Raw genomic sequence first — 23,510 nt, 5'->3', positions numbered from 1 at the left:
CAAATGAGGAATTGGCATTTCTCCAGATGAGATGTAATAAAGTAAAACGCTCTTCTTAATGTTCATATACACAAACTGACACTTTACTTATCTCTCTCCGTTTTATGTAGGTTCGGAGCTGACATACAACCTTTCAAAATATTTTTATCAAGTAGCACCTAAGTAGTCCACAAGTATTAGAAAACACTAACGCTATGTTAGTGACTGAAATCAATTTTGGCAAACCTGGCACATTATATTTGCATGTGAAAATAGTTGCTTAGCCTTATCACATAATATTCTTTCTGACACTCAGACCTTGATCAGCACCATAAACCATGTCTCCCAGTTTTTTTTTTTTTTTTTCCAATGAACTATACCATTATTGTATTCATTTTGCATTAGCTCATTATGGACATGTTAACAAGGTAATAGGCAAGTGATAGGCTTCTGCTGGTAATTATGTTAGACAGACAGTATTGCAGTCTGCCTCAGGAAACAGAAAGATTACTGTCCATGTGAATACTTCAGTCAGATGAGAATGTCTTCATTAGATTTTCCTTTGTACAGTCAAAGAAGCCCAGGATGATGTGACTAGCAATGTGGAGACTTAAGCATGGTTCATTAGTAGCTTGCAGCATCCTGGTATATTTTATTTTTAACAGTCTCCGGTATGCTGGGACAAAAGACATAAGTTTTCATCTTCAGTCAATCACTTAGGTATGCACAGTTTCATCCTTTGACATGCTATACCAAATGCCATATAGCCCAGTTAAGAAAAGCATTTCAAAATGCCAGAGAATTGTCTGTCTTCCAGATGGTAACCCAGCATTGGAGTAGAGTCCTCATCTCCCCAAGGGAAAGCAATATTTTGTCTTGAGGGTTATTGAAGAGCCTGTCCAATTTTTTTTAAATACTTTAGGTGAATGAATTTTAATTCATACTAATACTGGCTCCAAAAATATTTTTAAAATGAGTCAGCATCACAAAATATAAAGACAGATCTTAAAATAATTTATTCTTGGCAAGAGGAGAATTATAAATAGAAGTTAATTCACTTCCCCCTTGAAGACATTTTAATGCTTTCCATCAATTCTCAAATTATTAAGTGGAGAGAGATTAGAATATTAAGGGCTGGAAATGTTCTTTAAGTGGAAGCAGTATTAAAAAATCCTCTACATTTTCTTGAAAAGACATCCAATAAGTGTTCAATAGTAAAAAACTGGATTCTGTTATCAGAGGATCAACTAATAAATCATTACTATTTAGAATATTGGTATGACCATTCTTAGAATTTTTTATTTATTTATTTATTTTTTTAATTGTATACAAATGGGATACATGTTGTTTCTCTATTTGTACATAGAGTCAAGGCATACCATTTGTGTAATCATACGTTTACATAGGGCAATGATGTTTATTTTTTTCCCTTCCCCCCACCCCTCCCACACCTCTTTTCCCTCTATACAGTCCTTCTTTCCTTCATTCTTACTGCTCTCCTTATCCCTAACCCTAAACCTAACCCTAAATCTAATGCTAACCCCTCCCACCCCCCATTATATGTCCTAATCCGCTTATCAGCGAGATCATTCGTCCTTTAGTTTTTTGAGATTGGCTTATCTCACTTTGCATGATATTCTCCAATTTCGTCCATTTGCCTACAAATGCCATAATTTTATCATTCTTCACTGCGGAGTAATATTCCATTGTATAAATATGCCACAGTTTCTTTATCCATTCATCAACTGAAGGGCATCTAGGTTGGTTCCACAATCTGGCTATGGTGAATTGAGCAGCAATGAACATTTATGTGGCTGTATCTCTGTAGTATGCTGATTTTAAGTCCTTTGGGTATAGGCCAAGGAGTGGGATAGCTGGGTCAAATGGTGTTTCCATTCCAAGCTTTCTGAGGAATCTCCACACTGCTTTCCAGAGTGGCTGCACTAATTTGCAACCCCACCAGCAATGTATGAGTGTTCCTTTTTCACCACATCCTCGCCAACACCTATTGTTGCTTGTATTCTTGATAATCGCCATTCTAATTGGGTGAGATGGAATCTTAGGGTAGTTTTGATTTCCATTTCCCTTATTACTAGGGATGTTGAACATTTTTTCATATATCTGTTGATTACTTGTACATCTTCTTCTGTGAAGTGTCTGTTCATTTCCTTAGCCCATTTGTTGATTGGATTATTTGTATTCTTGGTGTAGAGTTTTTTGAGTTCTTTATAGATTCTGGAAATTAGCGCTCTATCTGAGGTATGGTTGGCAAAGATATTCTCCCACTCTGTAGGCTCTCTCTTCACATTACTGATAGTTTCCTTTGCTGAGAGAAAGCTTTTTAGTTTGAATCTATCCCAGTTGTTGATTCTTGCTTTTATTTCTTGTGCTATGGGAGTCCTGTTAAGGAAGTCTGATCCTAAGCCATCAAGTTGAAGATTTGGACCTACTTTTTCTTCTATAAGATGCAGGGTCTCTGGTCTGATTCCGAGGTCCTTGATCCATTTTGAGTTGAGTTTTGTGTAGGGTGAGAGATAGGGGTTTAATTTCATTCTATTGCTTATGATTTTCCAGTTTTCCCAGCACCATTTGTTGAAGAGGCTATCTTTCCTCCATTGCATATTTTTGGAACCTTTGTCTAGTATGAGAAAATTGTATTTATTTGGGTTTGTGTCCGTGTCCTCTATTCTGTACCATTGATCTACCTGTCTATTTTGGTACCAATACCATGCCGTTTTTGTTACTATTGCTTTGTAGTAGAGTTGAAGATCTGGTATTGCAATACCCCCTGCTTCGCTCTTGCTACTGAGGATTGCTTTAGCTATTCTAGGTTTTTTATTCTTCCAGATGAATTTCCTAATTGCTTGCTCTATTTCTGCAAGGTACATCATTGGGATTTTAATTGGAATTGCATTGAATCTGTATAGCACTTTAGGTAGTATAGCCATTTTGACAATATTAATTCTGCCTATCCAGGAACATGGGAGATCTTTCCATCTTCTAAGGTTTTCTTGAATTTCTTTCTTTAGTGTTCTGTAGTTCTCATTGTAGAGGTCTTTCACCTCTTTTGTGAGATTGATTCCCAAGTATTTTATTTTTTTTTAAGGCTATTGTGAATGGGGTAGTTTTCCTAATTTCTCTTTCTGAAGATTCATCACTTATGTATAAAAATGCATTGGATTTATGAGCATTGATCTTGTAACCTGCTACTTTACTGAATTCACTTATGAGTTCTAAAAGTTTTCTGGTGGAATTTCCAGGTTCCTCTAAATATATAATCATGTCATCAGCGAACAGGGATAGTTTGAGTTCTTCTTTTCCTATTCGTATCCCTTGAATTTCTTTAGTTTGTCTGATTGCTCTGGCTAGAGTCTCAAGGACAATGTTGAATAGAAGTGGTGAAAGAGGGCATCCCTGCCTTGTTCCAGTTTTTAGGGGGAATGCTTTCAGTTTTTCACCATTTAGAATGATATTAGCCATGGGCTTAGCGTAGATTGCCTTTATAATGTTAAGGAATGTTCCCACTACCCCAGTTTTTTCTAGTGTTTTGAGCATGAAGGGATGCTGTATTTTATCGAATGCTTTTTCTGCATCTATTGAAATAATAATGTGATTCTTAACTTTAAGTCTGTTGATATGGTGAATGACATTTATTGATTTCCGAATGTTGAACCAACCTTGCATCCCTGGGATAAAACCCACTTGATCGTGGTGCACTATCTTTTTAATATATATTTGTATGCGATTTGCTAAAATTTTGTTGAGAATTTTTGCGTCGATGTTCATTAAGGATATTGGTCTGAAATTTTCTTTCCTCGATGTGTCTCTGTCTGGTTTAGGTATCAGGGTGATATTGGCTTCATAGAACGAGTTTGGGAGGGTTCCGTCATCTTCTATTTCATGGAATACTTTGAGGAGTATTGGAATGAACTCTTCTTTAAAGGTTTTGTAGAACTCGACTGAGAACCCATCTGGTCCTGGACTTTTCTTTGTTGGTAGGCTTTTGATGACCTCTTCTATTTCATTGCTTGAAATTGGTTTATTTAGGTTGTGTATGTCCTCCTCGTTCAGTTTAGGTAATTCATATGTCTCTAGAAATTTGTTGATGTCTTCGAGGTTTTCTGTTTTGTTGGAGTATAGATTTTCGAAATAGCTTCTAATTATGTTTTGTATTTCACTCGTGTCTGTTGTGATGTTTCCTTGTTTGTTCCGAATTTTAGTAATTTGAGTTTTCTCCCTCTTTCTCTTTGTTAGTGTGGCTAAGGGTTTATCAATTTTATTTATTTTTTCAAAGAACCAACTATTTATTTTGTTAATTTTTCCAATTGTTTCTTTTGTTTCGATTTCGTTGATTTCAGCTCTGATTTTAACTATTTCCTGTCTTCTACTACTTTTGGTATTGGTCTGCTCTTCTTTTTCTAGTGCTTTGAGCTGTAGTGTTAAGTCGTTTATTTGTTGATTTCTACTTCTTTTTTTGAATGCACCCCATGAAATAAATCTTCCTCTAAGTACTGCTTTCATAGTGTCCCAGAGGTTTTGATATGATGTGTCTTTGTTCTCGTTTACTTCTAAGAATTTTTTTATTTCCCTCCTGATGTCTTCTGTTATCCATTCATCGTATAATAGTGTATTATTTAGTCTCCAAGTATTGGAGAAGTTTCTGTTTTTTATTCTGTCATTTATTTCTAATTTCAGTCCATTATGATCTGATAGAGTACAAGGTAGTATCTCTATCTTCTTGTATTTGCTAACAGTAGCTTTGTGGCATAAACTATGGTCTATTTTAGAGAAGGATCCATGTGCTGCTGAGAAGAAAGTGTATTCGTTCTTTATTGGATGGTATATTCTATATATGTCCGTTAAGTCTAAATTGCTGATTGTGTTGTTGAGATCTATAGTTTCTTTATTCAATTTTTGTTTGGATGATCTATCCAGTGGTGAGAGAGGTGTGTTAAAATCGCCTAGTATTATTGTGTAGTGTTATTATTGTGTAATATTATTTCATTGAATAGGTTGTTCATTGCTTTGGTTTGTTTCTCTAAGCCTTCCTCAATTCCAATAATTCTTAAATTTGGCCTTATCATGATATCCCATAATTCTTGTAGATTCTGTTCATGATTTCTTACCATCTTTTCTGTTTGGCCAACTTTGCTTTCAAGATTAAATAATTTGTCTTCAATGTCTGAGGTTCTGTCTTCCAGGTGTTCTATCCTGTTGGTTATGCTTTCTATGGAGTTTTTAACTTGGTTTATTGTTTCCTTCATTTCAAGGATTTCAGTTTGGTTTTTTTTCAGTATCTCTAACTCTTTATTGAAATGATCTCTTGCTTCCCGTATTTGATCTTTTAACTGTTGATTGGTGCGATCATTTAATGCCTGCATTTGCTCTTTCATCTCCTCCTTCAATGCCTGCATTTGCTCTTTCATCTCCTCATTAGCTTCCCTGATCGTTTTAATTACGTACATTCTGAACTCCCTTTCTGACATTTCTTCTGCTGTGCTGTCATTGGGTTTTATTGATGTAGTATCTAGGTTTGTTTGGGACATTTTCTTCCCTTGTTTTCTCATATTGGTCAGCTGTCAGTGGGACCCTGAGATATTGCAGTTTTCCGCTATTGGCTTATAGTGGCCCGGTAGATTTCCAGTGTATCACCTCCCAGCCTTCAGTAGCCTGATGTCTTAGAGGAATCTGATAAAGCAGCGTATCCGAAGAAAACTGCCCCTAGCCCCCTACTGGTTCCAGGATTTGGAACTGGCTCTGTGCTGAAATGCTCTCACTGTGGGCCTGCACCGTGCAGCTGGCCGTGTGGGAGGAGCCCACTGCCGGAGTGTGGAAGGCTACCTTGGGAAGACTCTAGCTGCCCTGCCTGGCTCCGATAAGCCACCTCTATCTGGGCCTGCCACCCGGGCCGAGCTTTACTCAGTGGGCAGACTCACCTGTGGCTCTATTTCAGTCCGAGTCTCTCAATGCCTCCCCTTCTTAACTCCTGGGTTCTGGAGCGATAGGGGGTGCAGTCTCCCTCTAGGCCACCATCTTGGATCGCCCTGTGAAGAGAGCCTGTGACCGGAGTGGGCAGAGCTGCCTGAAGAGTTCTCTGGCTGCCCTGCCCTGATCCCAGAGGCTGCTTGTGGATCGAAGCTCTCCGTTGGTTCAGGGACTTGTGGCTGGTTCTATGTAGAAAACCTCTCACTGGGCGGTCTGGTCTGAGAAGCTAGCCTTGAAAGGCACCTCCCACCGCAGGGGTCCAGGCTTCTTGGGGAGGTCTCTGGCTGCCCTATCCTGGTCCCTGAAGCTGCTTGTGTGCCGGAGTACGTTGCGCTGCACTGGCTCCGGGACTCAGAGCTTGTTCATGTTGGATCACCCCGTGAAGAGAGCCTGAGGCCGGAATGGGCAGAACCGCCTGAAGAGAATTTTTTAAAAAATTGTTCTAATTAGTTAAACATGACAGTAAAATGCATTTTGACACATCGTACATAAATGGAATGTAACTTCTCATTCTTCTAGTTGTATATGAGGTAGAGCTACACAGGCCATGTAATCATATATGCACATAGAGTAATAATGTCCAATTCATTCTACTATCATTCCTGCCCCCATGCCCCTCCTCTCCTTTCACTCCCCTCTGTCTAATCCAAAGTACCTCTGTTCTTCCCTAGCCCCACTATTATGAATTAGCTTCCACATATCAGAGAAAATATTTGGCCTTTGGTATTTTGGAATTGACTTATTTTACATAGCATGATATCCTTCAGCTCCATCCATTTACTGGCAAATGCCTTAATTTCTTTCTTCTTTAAGACTGAGTAATATTACATCATGTATGTGTACCACATTTTCTTTATCCATTCATCTGTTGAAGGGCATCTAGGTTGGTTTCATAGTTTAGCTATTGTGAATTGAGCTGCTATAAACATTAATGTGGCTGTGTCACTGTAGCATGCTGATTTCTAGTCCTTTGGATATAAACCAAGGAGTAGGATAACTGGTCAAATGGTGGCTCCATTCCAAGTTTTCTGAGGAATGTCCATCCTGCCTTCCATAGTGGTTGCACCAATTTGCAGTTCCACCAGCAATGTATGAGTGTACATTTTCCCCCACATCCTCATCAACATTTATTGTTGCTAGTATGCTTGATAATTGTCTTTCTGACTGGAGTGAGATGAAATCTTGGAGTAGTTTTGATTTGCATTTCCCTAATTGCAAGAGATGATGAACATTTTTTCATATGTTTGTTGATTGATTGTATTTCTTCTTCTGTGAAGTGTCTGTTCAGTTCCTTAGTCCAGTTATTGACTGGGTTATTTGTTTTTTTTTTTTTTTTTGGTGTTAAGTTTTTTGAGTTATTTTTATATATCCTGGAGATTAGTGCTCTGTCTAAGGTGCAGATGGTAAAGATTTTCTCCCATTCTGTAGGCTCTTTCTTCACATTATTGATCATTTACAATGCTTAAAAGAAGCTATTTAGTTTGATTCCATCTCATTTATTGATTCTTGATTTTACTTCGTGCACTTTAGGAGTCTTGATAAGGAAGTCTTGTTAAGGAAGCTAAGCGAACATGGTAGGAGGCTTGGGTCTGCTTTTTCTTCTATTAGGTGCAGAGTCTCTGTTCTATTGCCTTTCTCTAGTATGAGATAGCTGTATTTATGTGGGTTTGTCTCTGTGTCTTCTGTTCTATATCATTGGCCTGCATATCCGTTTTGGTGCCAATTGCATGCCATTTTTGTTACTGTCACTCTGTATAATGTAAGGTCTGGTATTGTGATGCCTCCTGCTTCACTTTTCTTGCTAAGAATCTCTGGTTATTCTGGGTCTCTTATTTTTCCAAGCGAATTTCATGATTGCTTTTTCTATTTCTATGAAGAATGTCATTGGGATTTTAATAGGAATTGCACTAAATCTGTATGTGCTTTGGTAGTATAGCCATTTTGACAATGTTAATTCTGTCTATCCAAGAGCATGGTAGATCTTTTTGTCTTCTAAGGTTTTCTTTAATTTCTTTCTTTAGTGTTCTGTAGTTTTCATTGTAGAGGTCTTTTACCTCTTTTGTTAGATTAATTCCCAATTTTCTTTTGAAGCTATTTTGAATGGGGTAGTTTTCATAATTTCTCTTTCAGCAGATTCATCACTAATGTATAGGAATGCAATTTATTTATGGTTGTTAATTTTATTTTCTGCTCCTAGGCTGAATTCATTTATCAGTTCTAGAAGTTTTCTGGTGCAATTTTTTGGATCTTCTAAATATAGAATCATGTTGTTGGCAAATAGTGATAGTTTTTCTTCTTCTTTTCCTATTTAGATCCCTTTAATTTTTTTTCTTCTAATTGGTCTGACTAGAATTTCAAGGACAATGGTGAATAAAGTGGTGAAAATGACATCCTTGTCTTGTTCCCATTATTAGAGGGAATGTTTTCAGTTTTTCTCCCTTTAGAATGATGTTGGTTTTGGGTTTAGCGTGTATGGCTTTTACAATGTTGAGGTATGTTCCCACTATCCCAAGTTTTTCTAATGTTTTTAACATGAAGAGGTGCTATATTTTGTCAAATGCTTTTTCTGCTTCTATTGAGATGATCATGTGATTCTTGTATTTAATTCTATTGATGTGATGAATTATGTGTATTGATTTCCATATGTTGAACCAACCTTATATCTCTGGGATGAACCCCACTTGATCATTATCTTTTTAATATGTCTTTGTGTGCAATTTGTCTGAATTTTATTGAGAATTTTTACATCTATGTTCATTAGGGGTATTGGTCTAATGTTTTCTTTCCATGATTTGTGTTTATCTGGATATCAAGGTGGTACTAGATTCATCAAATGAGTTTGGAGGGAATGAGTTTCCTCCTTTTCTAATTCATGGAGTAACTTAAAAAGTATTGGTGTTAATTCTTTGAAAGTCTTGTAGAACTTGGTCAGGAATCTGTTTGGTCCTGGGCTTTTCTTGATTGGTAGGCTTTTGCTATGCCTTCTATTTCTTTGCTTGAAATTGATCCATTTAAATTGTGTGTGTCCCCCTGACTCGGTTTGGATAGGTCATATTCCTAGAAATTTGTTAAACTCTTCAAGATTTTCTATTTTATTGGAGTATAAATTTTCAAAGTAGTTTCTGATTATCTTCTGTATTTTAGTAGCTTCTGTCATGATATTTCCTTTTTTATCACAAACTTTAGTCATTTATGTTTTTTCTCTTTCTCTTTGTTAGCATGGATAAGGGTTTATTAATTTTATTTTTTTCAAAGAACCAACTTTTTGTTGTCAATTTTTTGAATTGTTTCTTTTGTTTTAATTTCATTGATTTCAGCTTTGATTTTAATTATTTCCTGTATTCTAACACTTTTGGTGTTGATTTGTTCTTATTTTTCTAGGTTTTGAAGATGTAATGTTACGTGATTTATTCATTGACTTTCTGTTCTTTTAATGCATGATCTCAATGCAATTAACTTTTCTCTTAGCACTGCCTTCATAGTGTCCCAGAGATTTTGATATGTTGTATCACTATTCTCATTTACCTCTAAGTAATTTTTTGTTTAATTCCTGAGTTCTTCTGCTATCCATTGGTCATTTATAACATATAACTTAGTTTCCAGGTCTTAGAGTAACTTCTATTTTGTAGTTTATCACTGATTTCTAATTTCATTCTATTATTAACTGATAGAATGCAGGGTAGGATTTCTATTTTTTTGTATTTTCTGAGAGTTGCTTTGTGGAACAACATATGGTCTAATTTCCAGAAGGATCCATGTGCTGCTGAGAGGAAAGTGTATTTGCTTGCTGATGGATGAAATATTTTATATGTCTGTTAAGTATAAATTATTGATTGTATTATTTAGTTCTATAGTTTCTTTGTTTAGTTTTATTTGGAGGATCTAACCAGTAGAGAGAGAGGTGTGTTAAAGTCACCCAGTATTATTGTTTTGTGGTCTATTTGATTCTTGAAATTGAGAAGGGTTTGTTTGATGCATGTTGATGCTCCATTGTTTGGGACATAAATATTTATGATTGTTATGCCTTGTTGATGTATAATTCCCTCAAAGAGTATAAAATGTTTTTCTTTGTCCCATTTGATTAACTTCAAGTTTGTTCCCTTGTTTTTCTTGTTGTTTGTGTGTTCCCATTTAAAAGTGTGGATCCGAGGCAGTATAGTTTCTATCCTGTGGATTTAGAGCATCCCTGAAGATTTCCAGTACCTTGCCTTTAAGGGGGAGATAAATAATAACTGCACCCAATACAAACAATATATAGACTATAGCCAAACCGCTCCTATTAAGACATTTACATTTTTGTCACATTAAACAGAATGATGTGTTCAATTATTGTCTAAAATATGAATAGTAAGTTTGCAAAAGGTTTACAATTTCAAATCATGGACAAAGAGAACAGAAGTGGTGTAGAATGTGATGTTTATGAAGAAGGAGGAAAGAAGATAGAAGTAAAAATTATAGGAACAGTGAAAAAGGAAATAATAGAAGTTTGTTCTTAGCAGGAGAAAAGAGAGTAAGAGAAACCAGGGAAATAGAGACATGAGAGGAAAAATTTATGTAAAATAAAAATTTAAAAAAAAATTAAAAGAAATAAATAACATACAACAAAACTGTAATATACTATTCAGACATCCAAGTCCTCAATAAACTGATGCATGAAAAATACTTTGTTTCAAAACTGGTAGAGATATGAAGGAAGAAAAAAATAAAGAATAAAGGAAAAAGGGATCTCAATGAAAAATTGAACAATTGTTTTTGTTGGAGTTCAATAGTTTCTCAGTTTCTCTTCTCAGTAATTAGGTGGTTTTGTCTGGAGTTCAATGCCACTCTACCCTCCAGATGGTTGGGGTTGCTAGTGTGGGAGGGTTAGTCCTAGAGGCGGAACTTCTGGAGGTGGGGAATAGGCTTAGGTATGCTCCTTTTTCTTCCATGGGTATCTATTTGTCTGGAGATTTTAAGTCAGCTGTCCTCAAATGGCCACCAAGTGCTGGTCCATGTTGGAAGACTGCACTCCAGGAATCTCCTTTGGGTTTCACTCGTGTGGTGTAGGAGCCTGTTCTTAGCCCACTACTTCACGCCTGTGGATACCACAATCCCTGGTCTCTGATCAATTTTCTGAACTTGATCTCTCCCACCCCTGCCCTTTCAAATTCCCAGTCAAGCGCTTCTCTTCTAGCTGGTCCTGCAAGCAGCCAGATTGGAGGGGGAGGGGGAAACCAAGTGGGCTTCCTTGACCAGTATTCCCCTGTGTAAACTTCTCTCCATGCTTGATTTTTTTCATGGTTACATGGGCATCCTCTCTGTCATGTAGTATGGTTTTGTCAGGCTCATTTTTCTGGTTAGACTCAGGTCTGCCAGTAGTTGTTTCCTCCTGCTGCTGGCATGCTCACTGTAGCTGCAAAACACTTCTGCTGTCCTCAGTGCATACTGCCAGGAGAGATAGCAGCTTTCCTCCCATACATGGATACTGTGCAGCACAGCTTACTATTTTTTTGAGTAGTGTCTCTGGTCTCTAAACTCTCCATACCCCAACATACCTCAGTCTTCCTTAGAATGATGGTTCCTTTAACTCCTTTATTGTTTTACTGCATTCACATAGGGACTGTTCTGGTTTGCATCTCCAATCACTGTTATGCCTGTGGGATCTTTCCCCTTATTTTAGTATACAAGGTCTCCTGAGTCCTTGATCTCTTTGGAGGGTCCAGTATTAAATTCCAGTATAGTCCCCCCTACTTCTTGGTCATTCATCCACCTTGTTGAAAAGTTGCCTGTCTGCTTTTTGTGGTTCATGCTACAGATCCACCAGGGAAGTGACCCCTCTATTCTACCATCATCCCAGTACCCAGAACTTTTTAAATTATAATTTTGGATCAATATATGTAATTTGGGTTAAAATAACATGAAATGGCATATTGTGTTAGTTTTTTTATTTTTTGTTTAGAATGATCTCAAATGCTCTCAAATATTGCATTTGCACTACTATATATGATCATAAACACAGATTGAACTAGCCAGTGTTTGAATTGTTTGTATTGAATCCTTGTAGAACTCCATGAGGGAGTTATTAACTCCCTTATGTAAGAAGAAGCTGAGGCATAGAGCAATTCCACAACTCATCTGAGGTCTAACAGCTATAAAGGAAAGAGTCAGAATTAGAACTCAAAGTCATTTGCTGACATTTAACCCTTAAGCATTACTGCCTCAAAGGAAAAGTCCACTTTTGAGCACTAAAAAATTAATTTGTATTTCTATGAAGTCTCTATCTATGTATCTATCTATCTATCTATCTATTTATCTATATATCATCTTACTATTAGTTTTCAAAAAGCTAGATGTTCTAAAAGGTGTTATTGAACAGATGAATACCTGGAAACCTTTCCCCATCTCCCATCCTAGAGGAGACCACTTTCAGTTCTTCTGACAGATTTTCTTGGTGCTTTTCTCTGTGTCTCTAAATAACATGTTTCTTGCTATTGCATCACATTTCCAATTTTGACACTTTTAAAAATTAACTTCCACGACATAGGAAGGAAATTTGGCTATCTTTCACCTCTCCACATATCTTCTTGCTAAATCAATATTCTGTATTTATGTTATTGTGACTATGAACATTATATTAATAACTGAATCATGGAGTATACTATACTTGATTTCCTTTCTTGCACAAATCTCTGTTCTCCCTGTTACTAATATTTTTCTATTTTATTCATCTTATTGCTTAGTCTTCTATGGATTTATCATAATTTATCCTCAACCTCTCATCTATTCTATGCATGCCCTCTAACTCTTTCATGTTCTTGGACAAACCTGTTCCACACTTTGGTTGATTTCTAGGCTCACTGCAAAGCTCATAGTCTTCATAATCTCTCTCACTGTGATTCTGAGAATCCCCTTTGCCTCTCCTAGGCTGGAAACCTACTTTTTGTATACTACATCTACTGTTCCTTGGCTTACTATTCTGGCTCAGTGGAGCAGTCTACATTAGTGACATGAGAAAAGGTACATGGGAGAAAAGGTTTTGAGAAAAAGTTATTAAACAAGTTACTTCTTACAAGTTGCTTAGAAAACTGTCCAGGACATAATAAGTGAAATGTAAATGCTTTTAAAATAATTTAGTCTTCACTCTTGACTAGTCATTTGTTAGGGTATTCTAGTTTGCAAATCATCTTTTCCTCAGGATTTTAAAGGCATCATTCCATTTTCTTCTGGGTTCTAATATGGAATTTGAGAAATCTAATAATGCCTTTCTGGCTTTTTGTCCATTTTTTGAAATCCACGGTTTTAAACTACATGATGAGAGGGGTATAATTTCCATTCATTCTAAAGGACACCCAGTGGAGCTTTTCCATCTAGATGTTTGTTAACATTTACACTTATTAATGTTCTTGCATTATGTCTGTGGTAACTTGTTCTGTGTTCACTGATTCCTGCCTCTTTGTTCTCCATTTCTTTTTTTGGCTCTGGTTATTTTGATTCTGGGCTTCTTGGTTCTCCAAGATTTTTATTTTCTTTTTCTGTTTTGCATGTTTTTGTCATTTTCAACTAATACCTGAACATCTTTTTACTTTTCCATATTTTTCACTGAGCCCTTTTATTTCTGCTGTCCTCCTATGTATTTCAAGACTACTTCTCGTCTATGTTTTTTACAGCATACTGGTTTTGTTTCATGAATGTGATGTCCTTTATCTCCTGGGACATTAATGCTAGTGAATAATGAGGTGATAAGGATAATGAACTGACCTCTTAATGAGGTTTCCTGTTTCTGTCTCATTGTGTTTGTTGATTTGCTCTGGCTTCTGTCCTTTATATTAGAAGCTTTGTTCAAATGTTTGAAGTTGGCTCTTTGCTCACACTTAAGACCAGGGTGGTAAAACACTAATCAAAATCTCTGTGCAAATTGGGATATGACCATTGACTATGGAGGTTGATCTGGTCTCTTCTCTCGAGAAACAACTGGTTGTCAGTATCTGTAAGAATTAGTTTTAGTTCTTTAGTTTCCTTTGAAAATACCATACAGAACTCTTGCCCAAGCCCATCTTCCAGCATTCTGAATGCTATATAAATTTTCACTTATTTCCCTGGTAGTCCACAGGTAACCTTTTTTCAGTTGTGCATGGAGTTTCCCAACAGTTGAGAATAAATTTCCCAACTTCTCCTATGTCGGTGGAGAGAGATCATCTGACTGGACAGAATGATGGGAGGAACAATTGTGTATCCAGTTCCTAAAGAGACTTTCAGTTCATCTTTATCTGACACTCTCAGAGGTATCTGGTGCTGACAATTCCTAAGTTTTGCCTTTTGTAATGCAAAGGAAATTGTTTCTTGGCTTTTTCACACAGTGTGTGAGATTCATATTTTTCAAATCTAAGAAGGCAGTCATAGCTTCTTCATCTGTTTTCCACTTTCCAAAATTTTGTTGTCCCCTCTATTATCCTCACAACCCTTGTAGATTTGTAATCTGAATACAAATAAAAAAAAGAAAAACCATTTCAAACATAACTTTAATGGGATTTTAAGAGGGAGCAGATGCAATGCATGTTTCTAAACACACGTCTTTGTTTGGAAATTATAGATGTTTTTAGTTTTGCATGATTGTCAATTTATCTCTATACAGCCTGAAAGTCTACCACGGTAGTGTGTATGTGTGAGTGAGTGTGAGATTGTGAGTGTGTGTTACTCTTCTTTTCATTCTCAGGGATGGTGGGAAACACACAGAATCACATAAAACTCAGAAGGAAAACAGCATGATATGGTGGAAAGAGCACAAACTTAAGAAGAAGAGTCCTGGGAGACTCTTGTGCTGACTTAGAAGGAGGCCAATTCTCTTGGCATCTCACTTCCTTGTTTATAGCAACCATTACATAGTTGCATTTTTCAGAATGAGATGAAGTGTCATTCAACAGAAGCCCTGGATATGGTGCTTTGTGGCAGTCACTTTCCTTCTTGAATGAGGGGAAAAAGTTTGCAGGCAAGTAGTAGGGAAGCTGGAGGAATATGCATGATTTGTACAATGACACTTACTTTGTAATATTGACCAGGGCTAAACCAGTTGACTGAAAGCTGGCATCTGAAAGCCCCCTCTAATTTCTAGATTATTTTTGTTACCTAAAAACCCTCACTGTATGAACTGAGTCATGCTGGTTCAACAAGTATGTACTTTATAGGGACTATATATTTTGGTTTAATTAAAATTGAGACTTTCTGATAAAAGTACCCTGTATGATTGTCTGAACTGGTGTCAATGATTGTTGAATGTGCAACTAAAAACTAAGCAGGTTTAACCAAGAGGACTTCATTCACTCACACATCCATTCATTGTTATTACATAGAGGTTCTTTTGCCTTATCCAGGTTAAAAGGAAAGCCTCTGAAATACAGAGGTGTTGAAAAACATAATAATCACACTTATGAATAGTTTTTGGAAGACCACTATCCTGCTGGACAGGGAGAATGTAGATTGGCATAATCAGTGCTCCAGGTGATAAAAAAGTGATTAATGGAGTCCATCATTTATCCATAAAGTTTAGTTAGAAGGGAAGACAAAGGATAAACTGTTTACAACTGAGTCATCAGCTAACTTCTTTTCAGAAGAGATTCACCTTGCCTCTTACACATCACTTTTATGCCTAGATTATAAACTCCTTCATTTAAGCCCTCCCTGCAAAAACCCCCACAAACAAAAACAAAAAAGAAAGAAAGGGGAAAACAGTGTGAATAAGGAGCATGATGTTAGTCCCCATCCCCACCTACTATTTGGGAGAGGATTTTCTTTTATTAACTGAAAACTGTGTCTAGGAACCTCTTCTTCATATAATGATGCAGGTAGTTCCTCTTCAAATCAGGGCTTGTATAGTAAATTTGGTATTGGTTGAAGTGTATTCTCCTTTGAAAGACAAGGAGGCTGTTTCTAGATTACTTTAGGTGTGGCTCTGCATGGATCTCTGCCATCTGTCACTCTTCTGTGGTTATTAAACAGTGACGACTGAACAGGTAAGAAATGGTTAATAATTGTGGAATAGAGAAAATGCCACAAATTAAGACTTTTTGTTTTGATTCTTTCAGAAAAAAAAGTACAAAACATTGTTCACAATCAGTTGGTTCTCTAGGCATCCAGTGGATTTCAAGAGCTTTCTTAAAAGGGCTATGTGTGTTTTAAATTCCTGTTTACACTAAGGAAAAGCTTTGGTGTAAGGTGCTCATGGACCTTCAAATGCCTGTCCCTCTCACTCTATTTTTAAGTTCATGTTTTCCTTTATAAAGTAATAGTTTTAAAATCCCTTTATTTCTATTTCATTAAACTTTAATCCCTGTCTGCTGCCCATGGGGTGTCATATAAATTCCTAAGTTTGCCATTCAAGGCCCTCTACTTTCTGACCCCAATTTACTTTCCCCATTTGTCTGTCACTATTTTCCTACATAAACCTTTCCTTTCAAACAGACAGAAATGTACAGAGTACCCCACAGGCCTTTCAATTTTCCCTGTATTTCATAAAGTCTCTCCCTTCCTCCACATGTGTCTGCTGTGAACCCTTCTGTGGGGTTGGGTCACCAGACTGAGCACACTAGGCCAGGTACATGGGCAGTCTGTGCTGTGCACTTGCACATCCCAGCTAAGTCACTCAGGAACCCTTTGGCATCAACTGCCCTTTCATGACTCATCTAGATCTACTTCACTTCACTCTGCCTGGAACATAAACTCTCTGACAGTGGTGGTTTTATTTTTGTTTCATAACATTTCTTCTTCCTCACATTGAAAGATTCACATGTTGGTTTGCATGTCTGTGTGACTGTCTGTCAATCACCTAGTTTATTTCCTACTCTCTACTCCCACAGTAATGTAAGTTCCAAAAGAGTTTGAAAGACTAGGAAAAAACTTAGGGACCACACATAGCAGACAGCTTGACTCTGGGACCTGTATTCTCACCCACTCAGCCACATGACCTTGTGCAGGGTGTTGGTGACCCCTCTTTGCTATTTCTAAGTTAAGTTTTCTTTCCTCTCAATAGGACTTTAACAGCATAGATCACTCATTCCTGGAATGTTCCTGCTCTCTCAGTTTGTATAATACCTCTCTCTGTCTTCTTCCCATATCCCACCCATTTCCACCCACTTCTTTTCTAATCATGTCCTGGGATATTTTTTGTCATCACTTTTTGTCCCTAGTTTTGTCATTGTTATCATCATTTAAAAAATTTTTTTCTTCCTTTTTTTTTATTTTTTTGAGTGAGGGTTCCTGGAGATTGAACTCAGGGCCTAGCACATGTTGGGCAATTGCTCCATCACTCAGCTGTACCCCCAACCCTCATCATGACTTTTCTGTGCTTTGTCTACATTCTTCTTCCTAGCCCAGTACTTTCTGACCTCAGTGTGATGACACACTGAGTGTCACACTCTGTCATGACATGTGTCAAAACTAGTCACTTATTACAGTGTCACAGTTATGACATGTGTCAAAACTAGTTACTGATTGATAAGCATTAAGTTATAATCCCTCATGAATGATTTACTGTTTTAATTAGTTAGACTCACCCCAGAGTTACTATCACAGGGATGTCAGCTCATCTGCATTTCACAGTGTGTGCTGGCTCTTATGCAACAAGATTGAATTTGAATTGGTTGTAAGCGAATTGCTAATAATTCATAGCCTATTTTATATTTTCTGAAAATATCCCTGACCTATGTTTATTGACATGTTGTTAATAGTTATAGCAATTTTGAAATATTATAGTTGGTAAGCTGTGGACTTATAATTGCATTTGTTTCCTTGATTTTTGCCTTAAGTACATATTTAATAAGGAAAAGAGGAAAAGAATCCATGTGTATGTGTCTTTATCTTTATAACATCAAAATTAAAGCAAGGTTATAAAGTTTCCATATTAAAAACAAAGTGATCATTGAAATGGTATGTGCAATAATCCTATTTACATTACCATGAATAATTGTAAATACTATGTGTTATACCTTTTTTTAATCTTGGTTACTGAGGATTTGAACCCAGGGAAGCTTTACCAGTGAGCTAATCCCTAGTCCTTTTTATTTTTTCTTTTGAGACAGGATCTCAATAAGTTGTTGAGGCTGGCCTCAAACTTGTGATCCTCCTGCCTCAGCCCCTCAAGTCTCTGAGAGTATAGACTTGTACTACCAAGTCCGGCTATGTGTTATACATTTGATGATAAATTTATAATTATTTTTCTCAATCTTTATTAGTACATGATGATTTTCTTTTATTAGCAGTACAGACTTGAATTTCATCTTTTAAATATAGTTTATTTTTTTATTTTATTCTAATTTGTACATGACAGAATGCATTTATACATTTTGATAGATCATACATAAATGGAGTATAATTTCTCATTTTCTGATTATTTATATTGTAGGATCACATCAGTCTTACAGTCATATGTGTACATGAGGTAATAATGTCTGTTTTACTCTACTATCCTGCCCCTCCCTCCCAGGTCTTCCTCCTGGGAGTGCTTGTTGCCACCACCTAGTTACTGTCTCTCAGGAATGCTCATCCTGGGTAGTCTCTCTCCAAATTTCAGTGGCATTGAGATCTTGGGACTGTAGCATGGCCAAAGCCAGGACATCTCAGGCCCAGATTGGTGGGATAGTGACTAGGTCTGCCAGGGCCTGTCTGGGTCAGTCAATCCTTTAGGCAGTCAGAGACAGGGTTGAGAAGCTTTTGAGTGCTGGTAGAGACAGTTGTTCAATTTTCTATCTCAATACAGTTTTTATATTAGCTGTATATACATTTTTTCACTCAAAAAATGACATGTTTTGGGATCAGGAAGCAGATCTCACTAATAATTTCCTAGTGAAATACTTTTTTGAATATGACCTATTAAAGACTTTGGGAGCTTTGCTTTATTTAACCAACTGCTTGTGTGTTTGTATGGACGTATGCACATGTACATGTTTGTATGTTTGGTTTTCATTACAATTCATCTTGCTTCTGGGACTATGTCTCCTATGAATGTCATCGTCATCTGTCACAGCAAAATAAAAGTTGGAAACCTCCACTGTGGGCTATTTTATATACTCCTGTGTGTTATATACTCCCACATGTTGATGACTCTTGAATCTATATTACCACCCATGATCCTTCCTCTGGAGCTGCAGACTCATTTACTAAACCATCCCCTAGTCATTACTATGTGGACATGTAACAGATTTCCCAAACACAGGATGTCTGAAACTGAACCTATTTTCAATCTTATTCCTCCACCCAATTGACTTTTCTTCTAGTATTGTACATTTTCATTGAAAGCATCATCATTCATCCACTCTGTTAAATACTTTAAGAATAATGTTCAGTGTTTCCAAGGCCAGTAACCCAGTTCTGTTTGTCCACTAAATATCCCTGAAACCTGTTTTTTCTTTTCTTACTTTCTTCCACTTAATAGCTGCTCATCATTTCCTGTTGTGATCATTTCATAGCCCAGTGGCTCTCAAATTTTATTAAAACATAAGGAGTTAGATCCCAACTCTACAAATTTTAATTCAATAAGTCTAGCGATAGTGACAAGAAATTGAATATCTAACCAGGTGTTTTTTTTGAAAAAGTTTTTTATTTCTCTTCTACAAAGAAAAAAATACTCTGTATGATATTATAATGATATACATGTGTCATTATGCATTTGTCCACACTTGTTGAACAAATAAAATCAAAAGGGGCTGGGAATATAGCTCAGTGGGTAGAGTGCTTGCCTTGCAAGCACAAGGCCCTTGGTTCAATCCCCAGCACTGCCAAAAAAAAAATTAATAATAAATAATAATAATATCAAAAGTGAAACCTAGTGTAAAACCATGAACTTCAGGTGATAATCATGTGTCAATATTGATTTATCAATTATAACAAATGTATCACTTCATGTAGGATTTTGATAATAGGGAAGACTGTCCCTATGTTGCAGGGTGTTATGGTAAATAGCTATACCTTCTGCTCAATTTTGCTGTGACTTTAAACTGCCCTAAAAATAAATCTGTATTTTTAAAGCATATTATACAGGACTTAGCATATTTAACGTGCCTATGAATTATTACCCAACTCAAAAATGTTTATATTTCTGCTATGTTATGTATCATGTTTTCTGCTTTTCTACCTATCATTTTTACTACAGTAGAATGTCTATAAAACACAGAATACAAGAAGGGAAGAGAATTGTGACCTAGGCAAGAATTATGAAACCAGAATTCCACCAAAAGGAGCCAGTTCTGAGCAGGAGGAAGAACCCACATTTCCACATAATTTTAATAAATCTTGATGTAATGATCATGGCACTAAAGATGCTAAGAGGAGTCACTTCCTCCTTGAAGGCAATTTTACAAAGCACAATTTTTTACCATTCTTGGGAAATATTACTTGGCCCTCAGATTCCCTTGAGGAGCTTGTGTTTGTATCACATAGTTTCTCCATCAGCGGTGTACGGTGGACGACACAGGGTGACCATGATTCCGGGAGATGGCATTGGACCTGAACTTATGATGCATGTCAAATCTGTGTTTAATCATGCCAGTGTGCCTGTGGACTTTGAAGAAGTGGTGGTGGACTCCATGTCTGATGAAGAAGAAGTTCACAATGCCATCATGGCTGTCCGTCGAAACCGCGTGGCTTTGAAGGGCATCATAGAAACAGATCACACCCTGCCACCTTCTTACAAATCCCTCAACAATATGTTTCGCACAACCCTAGATCTCTATGCCAATGTCACCCATTTCAAGAGTCTGCCAAGTGTACAGACCCGGCACAAGGACATAGATATCATAGTTGTTCGGGAAAACACAGAGGGTGAGTACAGCAACCTGGAGCATGAGAGTGTGAAAGGAGTGATAGAGAGTTTGAAGATCATTACCAAGGCCAAGTCTTTGCGCATTGCTGAATATGCCTTCCAGCTGGCCCAGAAGATGGGGCGCAAAAAAGTGACAGCTGTGCACAAGGCCAACATCATGAAACTGGGAGATGGACTCTTCCTCCAGTGCTGTAGGGAGGTGGCATCCCACTATCCTCAGCTCACCTTAGAAGGAATGATTGTGGACAATGCTACGATGCAGCTGGTATCCCGACCCCAACAGTTTGATGTCATGGTGATGCCCAATCTTTATGGCAACATTGTTAAAAATATTTGCACAGGATTGGTTGGAGGGCCTGGCCTTGTACCTGGAGCCAACTATGGCCATTTATATGCAATATTTGAGACAGCTTCAAGGCAAACAGACAGGAATTTGGCTCATAAGAATTTGGTCAATCCTACGGCCATGCTGCTGGCAAGTTGCATCATGCTGGATTACCTCAAACTCCACTCCTATGCCACCCGCATCCGTGTTGCAGTCTTGGACTCCATAGGAAATAAAAATATCCAGACCCCAGACATTGGAGGCCAGGGTACCACATTGGACATCATTCACAACATCAAGGAGAACCTCCAAAGTGTCAATTAGATGGTTAGTGCCTTGGAGGCTGTACTCACCCAACGTCTCTCCTGTCCCACTCTTTACCACTCACCCCACCACCACCTCAGAAACCCTGCCAGCATGACTAATGTAGAGAATAAACTATCTGCTCCAATTCATGAGAAAGGAGTGTATCCAGACTGATTTTTCCATTAAATTAAAATTTCATACACATTACTTGTTTAAATTAGCCAAACCCATTGCATTGTAAATGAATTGAGGACATTCTCTTTTAATCAATGACTCTCACTTCTCTATGATATGATACAATGAATAAATCAGAGCTATCTGTGGAGTTCCGGGGCTTTCCCAGGACCTGGGACACTGATTTTCTTTTATCTGGGTCATTAAAATTCAGCAAACCAACCTGCAGAGAAGTCTGGTTTTTCTCTACAGGTTATTAATGAGTTGATTAGTGCAATAAACTTTGCCTCCAGAATATACATTGTAACTCTAATAATAAATAAATAAAGTAACTTAAAGCTGAGCTAATACAGAAAGCTTTCACTCTTTATCTTCTCACTCGATATCCTCTTTTCTTATGGTGTGGTTTATGATCTTTATGTGAGAAATTTTCTTTGTGTTCTTTTGCACACATGAATATTCCTGAACACTGCAACTCTCCTGGAAAAGGGAGTCTTAAATTTCTTTCAACTGGGCTCAAGAGTGTAGAGGTCAAATCTCTGGGGTCCCTGAATCCATAATGTTTTGATATACAAATGGAACCAGGAATTGCAAATCCATGCTCAGTGCTTCATGGTTTTCTGTGGATCACTTTTAAACTTCCTATTAAAGAAAATCCTGAACTAATCTAAATATTCACATAATTTCATTATATTTTATTTATATTGTTTTTAAGGTCATAGTTGGGAGACATACAGACAAAATTAATAATTTTATTAGTACTTGGAAATTGTTATTGCTCAAGTAAAATGTAAAAACATTGATTATAAAAACTGATAGTTGTTTTATGAGCAGGATAGAAATTAGATTGAGAAAAGTAGTGAATTCTGTATTATGGAACCCCCCCCCCCATCGTGTATAATCTTTGGATTTTACTATGCTTAACATAGCACAAGTTAAAGACACTTTTTTTGTTTTTTCCACCATAAAAGTCTCTGGAGTCTCCATGAGGCTCTAGTTTACATACAAATACTAATTACATACAATGTCAAGCCAGGGTTTGGAAAACAGAAAGCTAGTTTGAAGAGATTTAGTTTAAGGAGAAATTGAATACCTTCAACGTTATATAGAAGCCTTTCTTGAAGAATGACGCAAGCATGGAAGAGTCAATTGGAAAATAACTATGATAGTTGCATGCAGTGCACAATTAGACATGTCCCTTGTCAGGATGTCTGCCTCTGCTCTCCTGTCGCGGGTGCGACACCTCTGGCCTGCTCTAGACCTTTGCAAATGATTTGCTTTGACAAGTGGATTTTAGCATGCGTTCCCCACCCCACCCAAACATCACACTAAACTTTAACTCACAGCACCCACTTTGTACCCCCTTTTCTCATGACTAGACTAGGAGAAATGATTCATGGCACAACCAGCCCAACTTCAGGCAATGGCCTAGCTGTCAACTTCTGCTTAGCAATAGGAGTTTATGGTGTATTTGAGCCCAGGTTTCCCTCTGTGAAGAATGGCCATCTCCAGGATCCTCTCAGACAGCTGTGATGACACCTAGTACACTATAACAGAACTTTCCATCTCCATTTTTAGATTTCCCTTTTAGCTATGAATGTCCCTAGGGATAATACCATGCATTTTTTCCCCCTTGTCCTTTGTCATCTCTAATATAATTACTGTATATGCAACATAAATAATATGTGTTTGTTGAAGTAATCAGAAAATGAATGTTATGGTTGACACTGCCTCACTTTTCTTATCTGTAAAGTGAGAAGATAACTGTACCTAACCCACAGGGTTGTTGAGAAGACGGAGTGAGAAAATGCACTTTAGGCTTATAACATTATGGTAAGTGCTTCTTCTTGTTGTTTTAACATTACTGTGTTTATCCCTAGTGTGATTTCCTCCTGCACATCTATTCTTTGAATCCAAAGTTGTTTATCCCTGTCCACCTGTCTGCCCACCTAA

The 23,510-nt window shown here is 37.2% G+C and overlaps 2 protein-coding genes across 3 annotated transcripts in view; both read left to right on the top strand.

The window, feature by feature from the left end:
• Positions 1-23,510, top strand: part of Nell1 (neural EGFL like 1) — an 865,354-nt gene that overhangs the window by 571,642 nt on the left and 270,202 nt on the right. The gene's annotated exons all lie outside the window — the stretch shown is intronic.
• LOC124958346 (isocitrate dehydrogenase [NAD] subunit gamma, mitochondrial-like) lies at positions 20,238-21,401 on the top strand. The gene has a single exon (XM_047516326.1). It carries the CDS (start codon positions 20,238-20,240, stop codon positions 21,399-21,401), a length of 1,164 nt encoding a protein of 387 aa, XP_047372282.1.

The sequence above is a fragment of the Sciurus carolinensis genome, chromosome 11 (assembly GCF_902686445.1).
Source record: "Sciurus carolinensis chromosome 11, mSciCar1.2, whole genome shotgun sequence".
Classification (NCBI taxonomy): domain Eukaryota; kingdom Metazoa; phylum Chordata; class Mammalia; order Rodentia; family Sciuridae; genus Sciurus; species Sciurus carolinensis.
This window is presented reverse-complemented; position numbering and strand designations above follow the sequence as displayed.